Raw genomic sequence first — 15,513 nt, 5'->3', positions numbered from 1 at the left:
TGTTTCACTGCAGACGTGGCTCGGATCCTGTGTTGCTGTGGCTCTGGTGTAGGTTGGCAGCTACAGCAGAAGTCACTGAAGTCACTGTACATCTTGGCTTCCTTCTTTTCTTTTTAAATCCTGTAGCCTCTGAATCAACTAATCACCATTCATAATCAGAAGAACACTGTTTACCAACAAAGCAAAGAGAACTTAAGTCCCATAAAGTCCTCTTGCAGCGACTCCAAGGAACAGTTTCATGGGATTTTACAAAGATTTCAGTGTCAGAAACAAAGTGCCGCCTGCGTTAGGCTAGAATCCAGTTGTCTTTCTTTACTAGTAACACTACATCCACCTCCTCTTTGAGTTTTGTTATTAATAAGAAAAAAAGGGAAAGAAACCTAGGTAATCAGGGAGGAGTCTTAAAAAGACAGCTCTGGTTCAGTTTCTTCGAACTACTGAAGAAAACGCAGGAATGGAAATATCAAATGAGCAGCGTGGGCTGTTTAAAAAATATTCACCTTTTGTTTTGTTTTGTTTTGTTTTTTAAAAAAAACCTCTTAAATATCAAAAATGAATCTGTTTAATCATGATAAAGATGACAGACGCTGTTCAGTGCCAAACTTTGAGTTACAAGCATAAATACTCAGTTTACATGGGATCCCTCTTCAACTGAAAATATTATCTTTGTGCCAAAAGGATAAAGATCCCTAGGTATGAAGAAACATCCAATGAAGTTTTGAAATCTGTTTTCCAGATTCTTTCAGAGAAGCAACTTTGCTTCTGTTCCCTTAATATCATCACAGTTGCTGTTCTTTCTGGGGAACACACTTCAGTCTGGAACACAAAGAACACATACACTGTGGCTGACCATTGTCAATGGAAAGTATTTGAAATGCTTTCAATTATTGCTTCTTCCTGAAAGTCAGAACACAAATGGAGAAGCACTGTCTATGCCTCCATAACTGTTTTTGAAAGGTCCCCCAGGACTCCAGGACTGACTAAGTCCCCACTCCTCTGTCTCTGGTTCCTGTGCAGGTCCTTGCTAAGACCACATCTTCTTAGTTCTGATCTGCTCATGATGGGGTCAGCAGTGACAGGGATGAGCCTGGGACGGGGAGAGAGCACCCCAGAAGCTCCCACTGCTCCCAGGATCACAGGGAGCAGGGAGTCAGGGAGGCTGATGTGGGCCCAGCTCACCTAAGCAGACAACTCAAGAAACAGCACTCAAGAAGCAGACCCTGCTCAGGGTCTGCTCTCAGCTTCCTAGGGTCCCTCCATCAGGGTGTTCAGACACAAGCAACACTGCTTCCTATTTGTTTGGGGGAAGAAGGATATAAGCTTTCTGCACTTAAATAGGTAACTTCAGGTAACCAAAACAATAGATTTTCTCCACCTCCATAGCCAGCTTGACATTGTGAAGAAAAATGGCTCTGTGCTGGAGAGGGTAAGATAATTGAATATCTTGACACTTATTAGCCCGTGGCATATAAGTGAATAAGCCTATTTCTAAACTGATATTGTCCTTCAAATTAGGGGTACAACACTAGGAGAAATACCTTCCAGCTTTGCTTTGTAGTTGTTCACTTTTGTTATGGTTTGGGGAATCCTTTTGAGTGGGGTGATAGGAAAAAGTGGAAAAAATATCTGATGAGAATATCATTCACTTCAACAAACATTTAGTTTTTTTTTTAAAAAAAGGACAGTTCTAAGGTCTGATTCTACTACTTATCAGCTAGTAGACTCACAGTGAGCTCTTACCCTTCCCAAGCATCAGTCCCCTCTCTGGAAGATGGCGCTAACCTTGCAGGGCTGCCGGGAGAATCTGGAACAATTAAGCCCCTGGTATGAGGCTCACATGGACCAGGACCAGCCCAACAGGGGGATAGGGAGGGACAGTGTTTGTCAAAATGCAGGTGCAACCAAAGGATCAGGAAATAAATGTGCCACACGACCATCATTGTCTCTAATATGAACTAGAACTGATAGAAAAGATCAGAGCACAGAGCAAGAGTAATATTATTTTGTGAAGGTTTTGTTCCTGTGTGTGTCTTATGTGTGTGCCCCACGCTCACATAAAATCATGATATGAAGCAGTTCCACCATGGACTGCAATCAAGAGGATTTTGAGGTCACTAGCAGAGTGGTTATCTGCTCAGGCTATGGAGTTGGAATTCTCCTTAAATTAAATTTGAATCCTGTCTCTATTTGGAAATTGACCCTTTGTCAGTTGCATAATTTGCATATATTTTCTCCCATTTCCTAAGAGTTCTTTTTGCTTTGTTTATATTTTCCTTTGCCGTGAAAAAGCGTTGAAGCTTAATTAGGCCCCATTGATTTATTTTTGCTTTTTTTTCACCATTAGTCTAGGAGATGGATCCAAGAAAATATTGCTGTGATTCATGTCAAAGAGTGTTCTTCCTATATTTTCCTCTAGGAGTTTTATGGTATCTCCTCTTACATTTAGGTCTTTAATTCATTTTGAATTTATTTGTGTATATGGTGTTAGAGAATGTTCTCATTTCATCCTCTTACATAGAGCTGTTCCAGATGTCCCAGCACCACTTATTAATGAGACTGTCTTCTCCACTGTATATCCTTCCATCCTTCGTCTTAAGACAAACTGACCATAAGTGCATGGGTTTATTTCTGGGCTTTCTATCCTGTGTCACTGATTATGTATCTGATGTTTTTGCCAATACTGTACTGTTTTCATTATTGTAGCTTTGTAGTATGGTCTGAAGTCAGGGAACATGATTCCTCCAGCTCTGTACTTCTTTCTCAAGATTGTTTTGGCTATTAGAGATCTTTTTCTTTTCCCATACACATTTTAAAATGTTTTGTTCTACGCAGTGGTTAATGAATCCGACTAGGAACCATGAGGTTGCGGGTTCGGTCCCTGCCCTTGCTCAGTGGGTTAACGATCCGGCGTTGCCGTGAGCTGTGGTGTGCCCAAAGAAATAGCGAAAAGACCAAAAAAAAAAAAGAATAAAATGTTTTGTTCTAGGTGTGTGAAAAATGCCATTGGTAATGTGACAGAGACTGCACTGAATCTGTAGGTTGCTTTAGTCATTTTAACAATATTGATTCTTCCAATTCAAGAACATGGCATATGTTTCCATCTGTTTGTGATATCTTCAATTTCTTTCATCAATATCCTATAGATTTTGGGGTATAGGTCTTTTGCCTCCTTGGGGTTTTTTTTTTCTGATGTGATGATAAATGGAATTTTTTCCTTAATTTCTCCTTCTGCTATGTTGTTATTAGTATACAGAACAAGCAACAGATTTCTATGTATGGAACAGCTCAATTTCAAAACAAAACAAAACAAAACAGGGAGTTCCCGTTGTGGCTCAGCAGTAGCAAAAACAACTAGTATCCATGGGGATGCAGGTTCAGTCCTGGGCTTGTTAAGAACCCAGAATTGCCATGAACTGGTGTAGGTCAAAGGCAGAGCTTGGATCTGGCGTTGCTGTGGCCATGGTGTAGGCCGGCAGCTCCGATTCAACCCCTAACCTGGGAATTTCCACATACCACAGGTGCAACCCTAAAAAGCAAAACAAAACAACAACAGCAAAAGAAATCAAACAACCCAATCAAAAAATGGGCAGAAGACCTAAACAGATAAAGACATTTCTCCAAAGAAGACATACAGATGGCCAGCAGGCACATGAAAAGATACTCAACAGCACCGATTATTAGCAAAATGCAAATGAAAACTATAATGAGGTATCACCTCATACCAGTCAGAAGGGTCATTATTTATAAGTCTACAAAAAACAAATACTAGGCAGATTTTGGAGAAAAGGGGACCTGCCTACACTGTTAACTAGTACAACCACTATGGAAAACAGTATGGAGGTTTCTTTAAAAACTGAAAAAAAGAGTTACCAAGTAGTATAGCAGTTCCACTTCTGGGCATATATGTAGAAAAACTGAAAATGCTAATTCAAAAAGACACATGTACCCCAATGTTTACAGCAGCACTACTTAAAACAGCAGAGACATGGAAGCTACCTAAATGCCATTTGATAGAATGGATTGAGGTGATGTGGTGTATATATATATATATATATATATATATATATATATATATATATATATATATATATGGAATGTAAGGGAATATTACTCAGCCATAAAAAAGAATGAAATAATGCCATTTGCAGCAACACGGAATGGTCCTAGAGTGTATCATACAATGAAGTAAGTCAGAGAATAATTATCATATGATATCATTTATATGTGGAGTCTAAAATAATGATACAAATGAACTTAATTACAAAACAGATGGACTCATAGACATGGAAAAGAAACTAATGTTTACAAAAGGGGGATGTGGGGGAGGGATAAATTAGGAATTTGAGATTAAAATATATGGACTACTATATACAGAATAGATAAACAAGGACCTACTGTATAGCACAGGGAACTATATTCAAAATCTTGCAATAAGCTATAATGGAAAATCAATTGAAAAACATGTATATGGATATATGTATAATTGAATCATTTTACTGTGCACCTGAAACATATAAATCAACTATACTTCAAACTAAGAAAAAACAGAGACACACAAAATTTGAATCCTGGCCCTTCCCCTTAGTTGGTAGTGGGGTAGCTCACAGTACCTCAGCTTTTTCACCTGTCAGGTAAGGATAACAGAATTGGGAGGATTAAGTGAAAGATGGTAGGAAAAGAAGCTAAAACATGTTGAGGATTCCACAAATGTTAGGAATTATTATTCATGCTTGTAACTTGTCAGGGCCTCAACAAGCACTAAAGCAACAGAAATGAGAGACAAAGGCCCTCTAGAGCCTCATACGAAGAAAATGTGGAGCATGGGGGGAGGGCTGAGAAAAATGCCAGAGGTCTTCATGGGAGACTGGGAAGTCTGAGTGAGCACAGAGTGGTGATCAGGAAAGAGCCTGGAGGGAGGGGAGCCAGAAAAGAAAAAGATTAGACATTTATCTGCTATGCTTTTCCCCAAAACTTCTACTGATTATGTGTGTTTTTGTCTGTGTCCTTTACTCTTTAAATTTGTAGAAATAATTTGGTTTATATTATAAGGAATAAATATTAAAAAAATCACGGACTACAAAAACAAACAGAAATTAATGAGCCAAGTCATTCCAGAATGTTACTTCCTTTTTTTTTATTACTCAAATGAATTTATCACATCTGTAGTTGCATAATGATCATAACAATCTGATTTCACAGGATTTCCATCCCACAGCCCAAGCACATCCCCCCACCCCCAAACTGTCTCTTCTGGAGACCATAAGTTTTTCAATGTCTGTGAGTCAGCATCTGTTCTGCAAAGAAGTTCCGTCTGTCCTTTTTTCAGATTCCATATGTCACTGAAAGCATTTGATGTCAGTGTCTCATTGTATGGCTGACCTCACTTAGCATGATAATTTCTAGGTCCATCCATGTTGCTAAAAATGCCAGTATTTCGTTCTTTTTAATGGCTGAGTAATATTCCATTGTGTATATGTACCACTTCTTCTGGATCCACTCCTCTGTCGATGGACATTGAGGTTGTTTCCATGTCTTGGCTATTGTAAAGAGTGCTGCGATGAACATCGGAGTACATGTGTCTTTGCGAGTCGTGGTTTTCTCTGGATAGATGCCCAGGGGTGGGATTGCTGGATCAAATGGGAGATCTATGTTTAGTTTTCTGAGGAGTCTCCATACTGCTTTGCACAGTGGGTGCACCAATTTACAATCCCACCAACAGTGTACTAGGGTTCCTTTTTCTCTACACCCTCTCCAGCACTTATTGTTGGTAGACTTTTGGATGATGGCCATTCTGGCTGGTGTAAGGTGGTACCTCATCGTGGTTTTGATTTGCATTTCTCTAACAATGAGTGACGCTGAACATCTTTTCATGTGTTTCTCGGCCATCTGTATGTCTTCTTTGGAGAACCGTCCGTTTAGATCTTCTGCCCATTTTTGGATGGGGTTGTTTGTTTTTTTGGTATGGAGCTGCAGGAGGTGTGTATAAATTTTGGAGATTAATCCCTTGTCAGTTGATTCACTTGCAAAGGTTTTCTCCCATTCTGTGGGTTGTCTTTTTGTGTTGTTTAGGGTTTCCTTTGCTGTGCAGAAACTTTTCAGTTTGAGTAGATCTCATTTGTTTATTTTTCTTTTTATTGTCAATACTCTGATAGGTGGATCTGAGAAGATGTTGCTGTCGCTTATGTCAGAGAGTGTTTGGCCTATGTTTTCCTCTAAGAGTTTGATAGTGTCTGGTCTTATATCTAGGTCTCTAATCCATTTGGAGTTTATTTTTGTGTATGGTGTTAGGGAGTGTTCTCATTTCATTCTTTTCCATGTGGCTGTCCAGTTTTCCCAGCACCACTTATTGGACAAGCTGTCCTTTCTCCATTGTATATTCTTGCCTCCTTTGTCATAGATGAGTTGGCTGTAGGTGCGTGGGTTTAATTCTGGGCTTTCTATCCTGTTCCACTGATTTATATTTCTGTCTTTGTGCCAGTACCATGCAGTTTTGACGACTGTTGCTTTGTAGTATAGTTTGAAGTCAGAAAGCCTGATTCTTCCAGCTCCATTTTTCTTTTTCAGGATGGCTTTGGCTATTCTGGGTCTTTTGTGCTTCCAAACAAACTTTAGAATATTTTGTTCAAGTTCTGTGAAAAATGTCCTTGGTAATTTGATAGGGATTGCACTGAATCTGTAGATTGCCTTGGGTAGTATAGTCATTTTGATAATATGAACTCTTCCAATCCACGAACATGGTATATTTTTCCATCTATTTGTGTCATCTTTGATTTCTTTCATCAGTGGCTTATAGTTTTCAGAGTACAGGTCTTTTGTCTCTTTAGGTAGGTTTACTCCTAGGTATTTTATTCTTTTGGATGCAATGGTAAATGGGATTGCTTCCCTAATTTCTTTTTCTGCTCTTTCATTGTTAGTGTATAGAAATGCTGTCCATTTCTGTGTATTGATTTTGTATCCTGCGACTTTGCCAAATTCGTGGATGAGCTCTAACAGTTTTCTGGTAGAGTCTTTAGGATTCTCTAGGTAGAGTACCATGTCATCTGCAAATAGGGATAGTTTTACTTCTTCCTTTCCAATTTGGATTCCTTTTATTTCTTTTACTTCTCTGATTGCTGTGGCTAGGACTTTCAGAACTATGTTGAAGAGGAGTGGCGAGAGCAGACGTCCTTGTCTTGTTCCTGATCTCAGTGGGAATTCTTTCAGCTTTTCACCACTGAGAATGATGTTCGCTGTGGGTTTGTCGAATATGGCCTTTATCATGTTGAGGTAGGTTCCCTCTATGCCCACTTTCTGAAGGGTTTTTATCAGAAATGGGTGTTGGATTTTTTCAAAGGCTTTTTCCGTGTCTATTGAGAGGATCATATGGTTTTTATTCTTCAGTTTGTTCATGTGGTGTATCACACTGATGGATTTGCGGATATTGAAGAACCCTTGCATCCCTGGGCTAAATCCAGGGATCATGATATATAATCCTTTTAATGTATTGTTTGATGTGGTTTGCTAGTATTTTATTGAGGATTTTTGCTTCGATGTTCATCAGTGATATTGGCCTGTAGTTTTCTTTTTTGGTGGATTCTTTGTCTGGTTTTGGTACCAGGGTGACAGTGGTCTCATAGAATGTGTTTGGGAGCATCCCTTCCTCTGCAATTTTTTGAAATAGTTTCCGAAGGAGAGGTGTTAGCTCTTCTCTAAATGTTTGATAGAATTTGCCTGTGAAGCCATCTGGTCCTGGACTTTTATTTGTTGGAAGTTTTTAAATCACAGTTTCAATTTCAGTACTTGTGATGGGTCCATTCATCTCTTCCATTTCATCTTGGTTTAGTCTTGGAAGCTTGTACTTTTCTAAGAATTTGTCCATTTCTTCTAGGTTTTCCATTTTATTGGCATATAGTTGCATATAGTAGTCTCTTATGATACTTTGTGTTTCTGTGGTGTCCGTTGTTACTTCTCCTTTTTCATTTCTAATTTTATTGATTTGAGTCCTCTCTCTTTTTTGCTTGAGAAGTCTGGCTAAAGGTTTATCAATTTTGTTGATCTTTTCAAAGAACCAGCTTTTCGTTTCATTGATCTTTTCTATGGTTTTCTTTGCTTCTATTTCATTGATTTCTGCTCTGATCTTGATGGTTTCTTTCCTTCTACTAACTTTAGGTCTTGTCTGTTCTCTCTCAAGCTGCTTTAGATGTAAAGTTAGCTTGTTTATTTGGGCTTTTTCTTGTTTCCTGATGTGGGCTTGTATTGCTATAAACTGCCCTCTTAGAACTGCTTTTGTTGTATCTTCATTGTCATTTGCTGCTAGGTATTTTTTAATTTGCTCTTTGATTTCTTCAGTGATCCATTGGTTGTTTAGTAGCATGTTGTTGAGTCTCCACGTGTTTGTGTTTTTTGCAGTTTTCTTCTTGTTGTTGATGTCCAGTCATACAGCATTGTGGTCGGAAAAGATGCTTGATATAATTTCAATTTTCTTAAAGTTACTGAGGTAGGATTTGCAGCCCAGGATATGATCAATCTTAGAGAATATTCCATGAGAAGAATATTCTGCACTTGAGAAGAATGTGTATTCTGCTGCTTTTGGATGAAATGTCCTATAAATATCTATTAAGTCCATCGGGTTTAATGCTTCATTCAGGGCCTGTGTTTCCTTATTGATTCTCTGTCTGGATGATCTGTCCATTGCTGTAAGTGGGGTGTTAAAGTCCCCCACTATGATTGTGTTATTGTCGATTTGTCCTTTTAAGGATGTTAGCAGTTGCCTTATATATTGTGGTGAACCTGTGTTGGGTGCGTAGATATTTAAAATTGTTATATTATCTTCTTGGATTGATCCTTTGATCATTATGTAATGTCCTTCTTTGTCCCTTAAAATATTCTTCATCTTAAAGTCTATTTTGTCTGATATGAGTATTACTATTCCAACTTTCTTTTGATCCCCGTTTGCATGAAATATTTTCAGCCATCCTCTCACTTTCAATTTGTATGTGTCCCTAGAAGTGAAGTGGGTCTCTTGAAGACAGCATACATATGGGTCTTGTTTTTGTATCCATTCAGCCAGTCTATGTCTTTTGGTTGGGGCATTTAGTCCATTCACATTTAAGGTAATTATTGATATGTATGTTCTTATTGACATTTTATTAATTACTTTGGATTTGTTTTTGCTGCTCTTTTTCCTTTCCTTCTTCTTCTGTTCTTTTCTGCCTAGAGAAGTTCCTTTAGTATTTGTTGTAAGGCTGGTTTAGTGGTGCTGAATTCTCTCAGCTTTTGCTTATCTGTGAAGGTTTTGATTTCTCCTTCAAATCTGAACGAGAGCCTTGCTGGGTAGAGTAATCTTGGTTGGAGGTTTTTTCCTTTCATCATGTTGAGTATATCATGCCACTCCCTTCTGGCCTGCAGAGTTTCTGTTGAAAAATATGCTGATAGCCTTATCAGGGTTCCTTTGTATGTTGTTTGTTTCTTTTCCCTAGCTGCTTTCAAGATTTTCTCTTTGTCTTTAAGTTTGGTCAGTTTGATTATTATGTGTCTCGGGGTGTTCCTCCTTAGGTTTATTTTGTATGGTACTCGTTGTGCTTCCTGGATTTGAGTGAGTGGTTCCTTTCCCATGTTAGGGAAGTTTTTGGCTATTATCTCTTGGGATATTTTTTCTGTCTCTTTCTCTCTCTCTTCTCCTTCTGGCACCCCTATAATATGGATGTTGGTGCGTTTCACGTTGTCCCAGAGTTCTCTGAGACTCTCTTCATTTGTTTTCAATCTTTTTTCTCTTTTCTCTTCTGCATCCATAATTTCCACTAATCTGTCCTCCACCTCGCTTATTCGTTCTTCTGCCTCCTGTATTCTGCTGTTAGCTGCTTCTAGTGAATTTTTTATTTCAGTTATTGTATTTTGCATCTCTTCTTGTTTCAGTTTTATATCTTGTATCTCTTTGGTCAGTGTTTCCTGTAAGTTATCCATCTTTGCCTCCAGTTTATTTCCAATGTCTTGCATCATCTTCAGCATCAACAGTCTAAAGTTTTTTTCCTGGAGGCTGAGAATCTCCTCAGGGCTTAGCTGTTTTTCTGGGGTTTTTTCTTTCTCCCTCATCTGAGTTACAGTTCTCTGTCTTTTCGTTTTTATAGGTTTTTGGTGTGGTGACCTTCTTACAGATAATAGAGTTGTAGCCTCTCTTACTTCTGATGTCTGCCCCCTGTGGCTGAAGTCAGTATGGAGGCTTGGTGTAGGCTTCCTGATGGGAGGGGCTGATGCCTGCCCCCTGGTAGGAGGAGCCGATTCTAATCCCTCTGGTGGTGGGGCTTAGTCTCTGGCTGGATTAGAGGCAGCTGTGTGCCTGAGGGTCTTTAGGTAGCCTATTTACTGAGGGACAGGGCTGTGATCCCACCTGGGTTGTTGTTTGCCCTGGGGCTTCTCAGCAGCTGGCTGACGGGTGGGGCCAGATTTTCCCAAAATGGCCACCTCCAGAGAAAGGCACTGCTGCTGAATATTCCCGAAAGCTTTGCTTTCAATGTCCTTCCCTCACAACAAGACACATTCACCCCTGTTTTCCCAGGATGTCCTCCAAGAACTGCGGTCAGGTTTGACCCAGATTCCTATGGAGATGTTGCTTGGCCTGGGACTCAGTGCACGTGAAAGTCTGTGTGCGCCTTTTAAGAATGGGGTCTCCGTTTCCCCCAGTCTGGTGGAGCTCTTGCGCACAGCACAAGCCCCACTGGCCTTCAATGCCAGATGCTCTGGGGCTCTTTCTCCAGTGCCAGATCCCCACATGTGAGAGTTTGATGTGTGGCTCAGAACTCTCACTCCTGTAGATGAGTCTCTGTGAACCAGTTAGTTTCCAGTCTGTGGAGCTTCCCACCCAGGAGGTATGGGGTTGTTTATATCACGAAATCACCCCTCCTACCTCTTGATGTGGCCTCCTCTTTTTTTTTCTGGAGTAGGGTATCTTTTTTAAGGTTTCCGGTCCATTTTGGTGAAGTGTGCTCAGTCTTTAGTTGTGAATTTTGTTGTTTTTAGGGGAGAAGTTGCGATCCAGTCCTTCTATTCCGCCATCTTAATCCCATCCTCTGTTACTTTCTTTACTTAAGAAAAATACCTAAAAGGTCAGTGCCTTGATCCTTAAGGATAATAATAGTTGCTGCTGACTGAGCATCCCCAACAACAAACGCTTTCTCACCCAGCGGCATCCTCACAACAAATCTGTGAGGCAGCAGCTCCCAAAATAAAAGTGGAATAATAAAGGTTCTGTGTTTACAATGCTTGGTGAGCCTTATCTGTGTGGATACAAAGCTTAGCAGGGTTTCATAAGCATGCAGAGTGTGTGTGTAGAGCATGCTCCAAAGTAGGGTAGAAACCAATAGAACCGAAACCTGCTCATGCCAAGGTCTGTAGAGCCTTTGCTCAGATGTGCTTCCAAACATTAGGAACAGAACCAACATTATTTCTTTGTTTACAGAATTCTTTTCTGTACACAAGCATAAAACTTTTCTTATTAAGAAGCATTAAAAACACAGGGGCACATTTCTCAATCCTTTCATCCAAGGACATAAAAGGACTTTCAGGCACACTCATCATTTCTGCTACCTAGTTTCAGCTGGCCCATGTCAGAAGTGGGTACAATCAAAACATAAAACCTGAGAATGCAAACTCATCTGTTTTCGTTAATCACTAAGTTGTGAAATCAAATAACAGAGGGAATCTTTTAACAGAGAGACTTTATGTGCTAAAATTTATTTCTATTTCTCCCATAAGCGATATCTTTAAAAATGTTTTACTGTGATTAAAATACACAGAAAATTTACTACCTTAACCATTTTTAGATGTACAGATCAGTAGTATTAAACACATTCTCACTGCTGTACAGCCAACACCAGCATCCAGCCACAGAACTCCTTTCAACTTGCGAAACTCAAACTCTGTACCATTTAACAAGAACGCCCTACTCTCCTTCCCCCACCTCCTAGCAGCCACCATCCTACTTCCTGTCTCCCTGAACTGACTACTCTAGGTACCTGTCATTAGTAGAATCATGCAGTATCTGTCTCATGTGACTGGTTATTTCACTTAGCATAACACCCTCAAGGTTTCTCTGTATTAGAACATGTGTCAGAATTCCATCCTTTATAGGGATGATAACTATTTCATTGTTTGTACATGCACCATATTTATTTTTTTTTCTTCTACTTTTTTTTTCTGGCTGTACCCATAGCATGCAGAAATTCCCAGGCCAGGTGTTCCCGTCGTGGCGCAGTGGTTAACGAATCCGATTAGGAACCATGAGGTTGCGGTTCGATCCCTGCCCTTGCTCAGTGGGTTAACGATCCAGTGTTGCCGTGAGCTGTGGTGTAGGTTGCAGACGCGGCTTGGATCCCGCGTTGCTGTGGCAGAAAAAAGAAAGAAAGAAAAGAAAGAAAGAAAAGAAAAGAAAAGAAAGAAAGAAAGAAAGAAAGAAAAAAAGAAGGAAAGAAAGAAAGAAAGAAATTCCCAGGCCAGGGGTCAAACGCAAGCTGCAGCAGTGGCTGTGCTGAATCCTTAATCGCTAGGCACCAGGGAACTCTATTTTTTTTTTTTTTTGTCCTTTTTTGGGCCACACCCGTGGCATTTGGAGGTGCCCAGGCTAGAGTTCGAATTGGAGCTGTAGCCGCTGGCCTACACCACAGCCACAGCAACACCAGATCCTTAACCGAGCGAGGCCAGGGATCAAACCCATGCTCACAGATGCCTTTCGGCTTTGTTAACCACTGAGCCACAACAGGAAATCCTACTAGGGAACTCCTGCACCACATTCTGTCTTCACCTTTTTGCTACACTGAATAATGCTGCTATGAACCTGCATATGCAGGTATCTCTTAAAAACCCTGCTTTCAATTTTTTTTTTTTTTTTTTTTGTCTTTTTGCTATTTCTTGGGCCGCTCCTGCGGCATATGGAGGTTCCCAGGCTAGGGGTCGAATCGGAGCTGTAGCCACCAGCCTACACCAGAGCCACAGCAATGCGGGATCTGAGCTGCGTCTGCAACCTACACCACAGCTCACGGCAACGCCGGATCCTTAACCCACTGAGCAAGGGCAGGGACCGAACCCGCAACCTAGTTCCTAGTTCCGAACCCGCTTCCTAGTCGGATTCGTTAACCCCTGCGCCACGACGGGAACTCCTCAATTCTTTTGAATCTATACCCCAAAGCAGAACTGCTGGATTATAGAATAATTCTATTTTTAACTTTTTTGAGGAAACTCCATCTTGTTTTCTACAGTGGCTGCACCATTTTAATTCCTACCAGCAAGGCAAAAGAATTCCAATTCCTTTTTTTTCTTTTCTTCTTCTTTTTTTTTTAAAGGGCCACACTCACAGCATATGGAGGTTCCGAGGCTTGGGGCTGAATCTGAGCTACAGCTGCCAGCCTACACCACAGCCACAGCAACTTGGGATCTGAGATCCGTCTGCAACCTAAACCACAGCTCACAGCCATACCAGATCCCCGACCCACTAGGCGAGGACAGGGATGGATCAAACCCGCATCCTCATGGATACTAGCCCGATTTGTTTCCTCTACACCATGACGGAAACTCCCAGGATTCCAATTTGCTGACATGCTCACCAACACTCATTTTATTTTCTTGATAGTGGACATCATAAGGGGTGTGAGGTGGCGTCTCACTGTGGTCTAAAAGAAATATCCTGTTTTCAAAAGTACTCATACCACTTCTAGGTATTTCAGAGGTCAGGGGAGGGTGGCAGTAGCTGTGCTGTCACAGGACACACGTCCACGTTCTCCTTCCTTTGGTGCCACGTTCTACATGCTTCCTACTAAACAGGCATTTCAGAGCTCACTGTACCTGCACTCCAGGAAGCACATCTGTCTGAGCCTTTTGTCTTGACTCTTTCCTGTGTTTCTCATCTCAAGAGGTTAGAAGAACAACAATATCTATATCTATAGATATAGATATATCCTCAAAATAAAAAAATTAAAGAAAAACAGCAAGTCTGTTAAAGCAGAGGGCAGGATGGAAGATGTGGGCATAGAGCCTATGTTGCCCTTGACTATTTTATGAGAGACTAGTAATTGCTCAATCAGTATTCTCTGAATTATTTGGGTGGATGAACCAAAAGGAATGATAGGAGTGTCTGCTGTGCATATAATCCAATCTCCAAACACTCCCTGCACATCATATTTTTTAAAGAAGCAGAAGAAAAGAAAACAGAACCAGAGCCCAGGAAGGTCACGTCAAGGCTCCACCGTCACAGCAACCAGGCATGGGGTCTGCAGGAAGCTCTCCACACGCACGGACCTGTTCAGTCCTCACAACAGCTCCAGGGGGTGGCACTGCGAGCTGCCCTGTGAGGGGGAGAAGCCTGAGGAGCACAGAGATGGGATCCGAGTCCCGTGCTCCTCCTCACTCTTCTCTACGGCCTCCCTGGTTCTACTCGCTGATGAATGGCTGAATTCTCAATGTCTCCCCAAAGCACCCACACACTCTCTAATTCTCAGAGCCCCACAGGAGCACAGAAAGCCTCCTGGGAGATGATCACTTTTGAAAGGGTGGCTTTAGTTCCTATAGCAAAGATTCATCATTAAGACACTTAAAATTCGTGTTTCCCTGTAGGAACCTCTCCAGTGCTAAACGAACCATTTATATTTTTTTTCCTCAGAATGATACGGCTATCAGTGGAAGAGTCCAGATATCCATCTGGGTAAGTTATCAAACAAATCACATACAAATGAATGAACAAACAAAACTTTATATTGGATGAAATAACTGTTGAAAATATCTGCTGCTAAAAACGTGCTCTATTGGGAGGGAAAAGATCAACAGCTTCATGCAATTTGAAAAAACAACAATCAAATTAAAAGCAATTAAACTTAGGTGCCTTATGAAAAGACCACGAGAGAATGCTCTGTGATGCACACCTGAGGTACGACTGTCATTTTCTTCCTTAAATCGTGAAGTCCAATGTTGTGTGTCCAGATCCCATCAATCCGAATTATACCATTGGGTTCCGACAATCTGAAAAGGGCCGAGACGAGAGAACTTTTTCCAGCTCCTGTTCTTCCCACAATGCCAACCTGTAAAGAGATCCAGGAGGGATTAACAATTAACAGTAGGCAGCAAAACTTTGATTACTGAAGATAAAGTTTAAAAGTTCTATATAGAGATCTGTCTATAGGATTCTCAGCCATGGCACTGTTGACATTATGGGTCAGATAATTCCTTTTTTTTGCGGGGTAGGGGGGGCACTGGAGGCCAGTCCTGTGTCCTGCAGGATGTTCAGCAGGATCCCTGGACTCTACCCATTAGATACCAGAAGCACCCCACAACTGTGGCAACCAAAATGTCAAACATTGACAAATGTCCTTGGTTGAGAACAACTAGTCTCCAAAGAGTTAAAAATAACAAAATCAGGAGTTCCTGTCGTGGCGCAGTGGAAACAAATCTGACTAGGAACCATGAGGTTGCGGATTTGATCCCTGGCCTCGCTCAGTGGGTTAAGGATCCGGCATTGCAACGAGCGGTGGTGTAGGTCACAGACGAGGCTCA

At 40.9% G+C, this 15,513-nt stretch overlaps 1 protein-coding gene across 1 annotated transcript in view; it reads right to left on the bottom strand.

The window, feature by feature from the left end:
• The window catches only part of LOC110258568 (multidrug resistance-associated protein 4-like), a 54,959-nt gene extending 39,900 nt beyond the window's left edge, over window positions 1–15,059 (bottom strand). Inside the window, exon 1 of the mRNA XM_021081816.1 lies at window positions 14,886–15,059. Coding sequence (XP_020937475.1) covers window positions 14,886–14,903 — 18 coding nt within the window. The 5' untranslated portion in view covers window positions 14,904–15,059. The remainder of the gene's footprint in view (window positions 1–14,885) is intronic.
• Window positions 15,060–15,513: the final 454 nt, after the last annotated feature.

Source organism: Sus scrofa, unplaced genomic scaffold (genome assembly GCF_000003025.6).
Source record: "Sus scrofa isolate TJ Tabasco breed Duroc unplaced genomic scaffold, Sscrofa11.1 Contig2407, whole genome shotgun sequence".
NCBI classification, from domain to species: Eukaryota; Metazoa; Chordata; class Mammalia; order Artiodactyla; family Suidae; genus Sus; species Sus scrofa.
The sequence above is the reverse complement of the archived record's forward strand: the minus strand, read 5'-3'. Positions and strand labels throughout refer to the sequence as shown.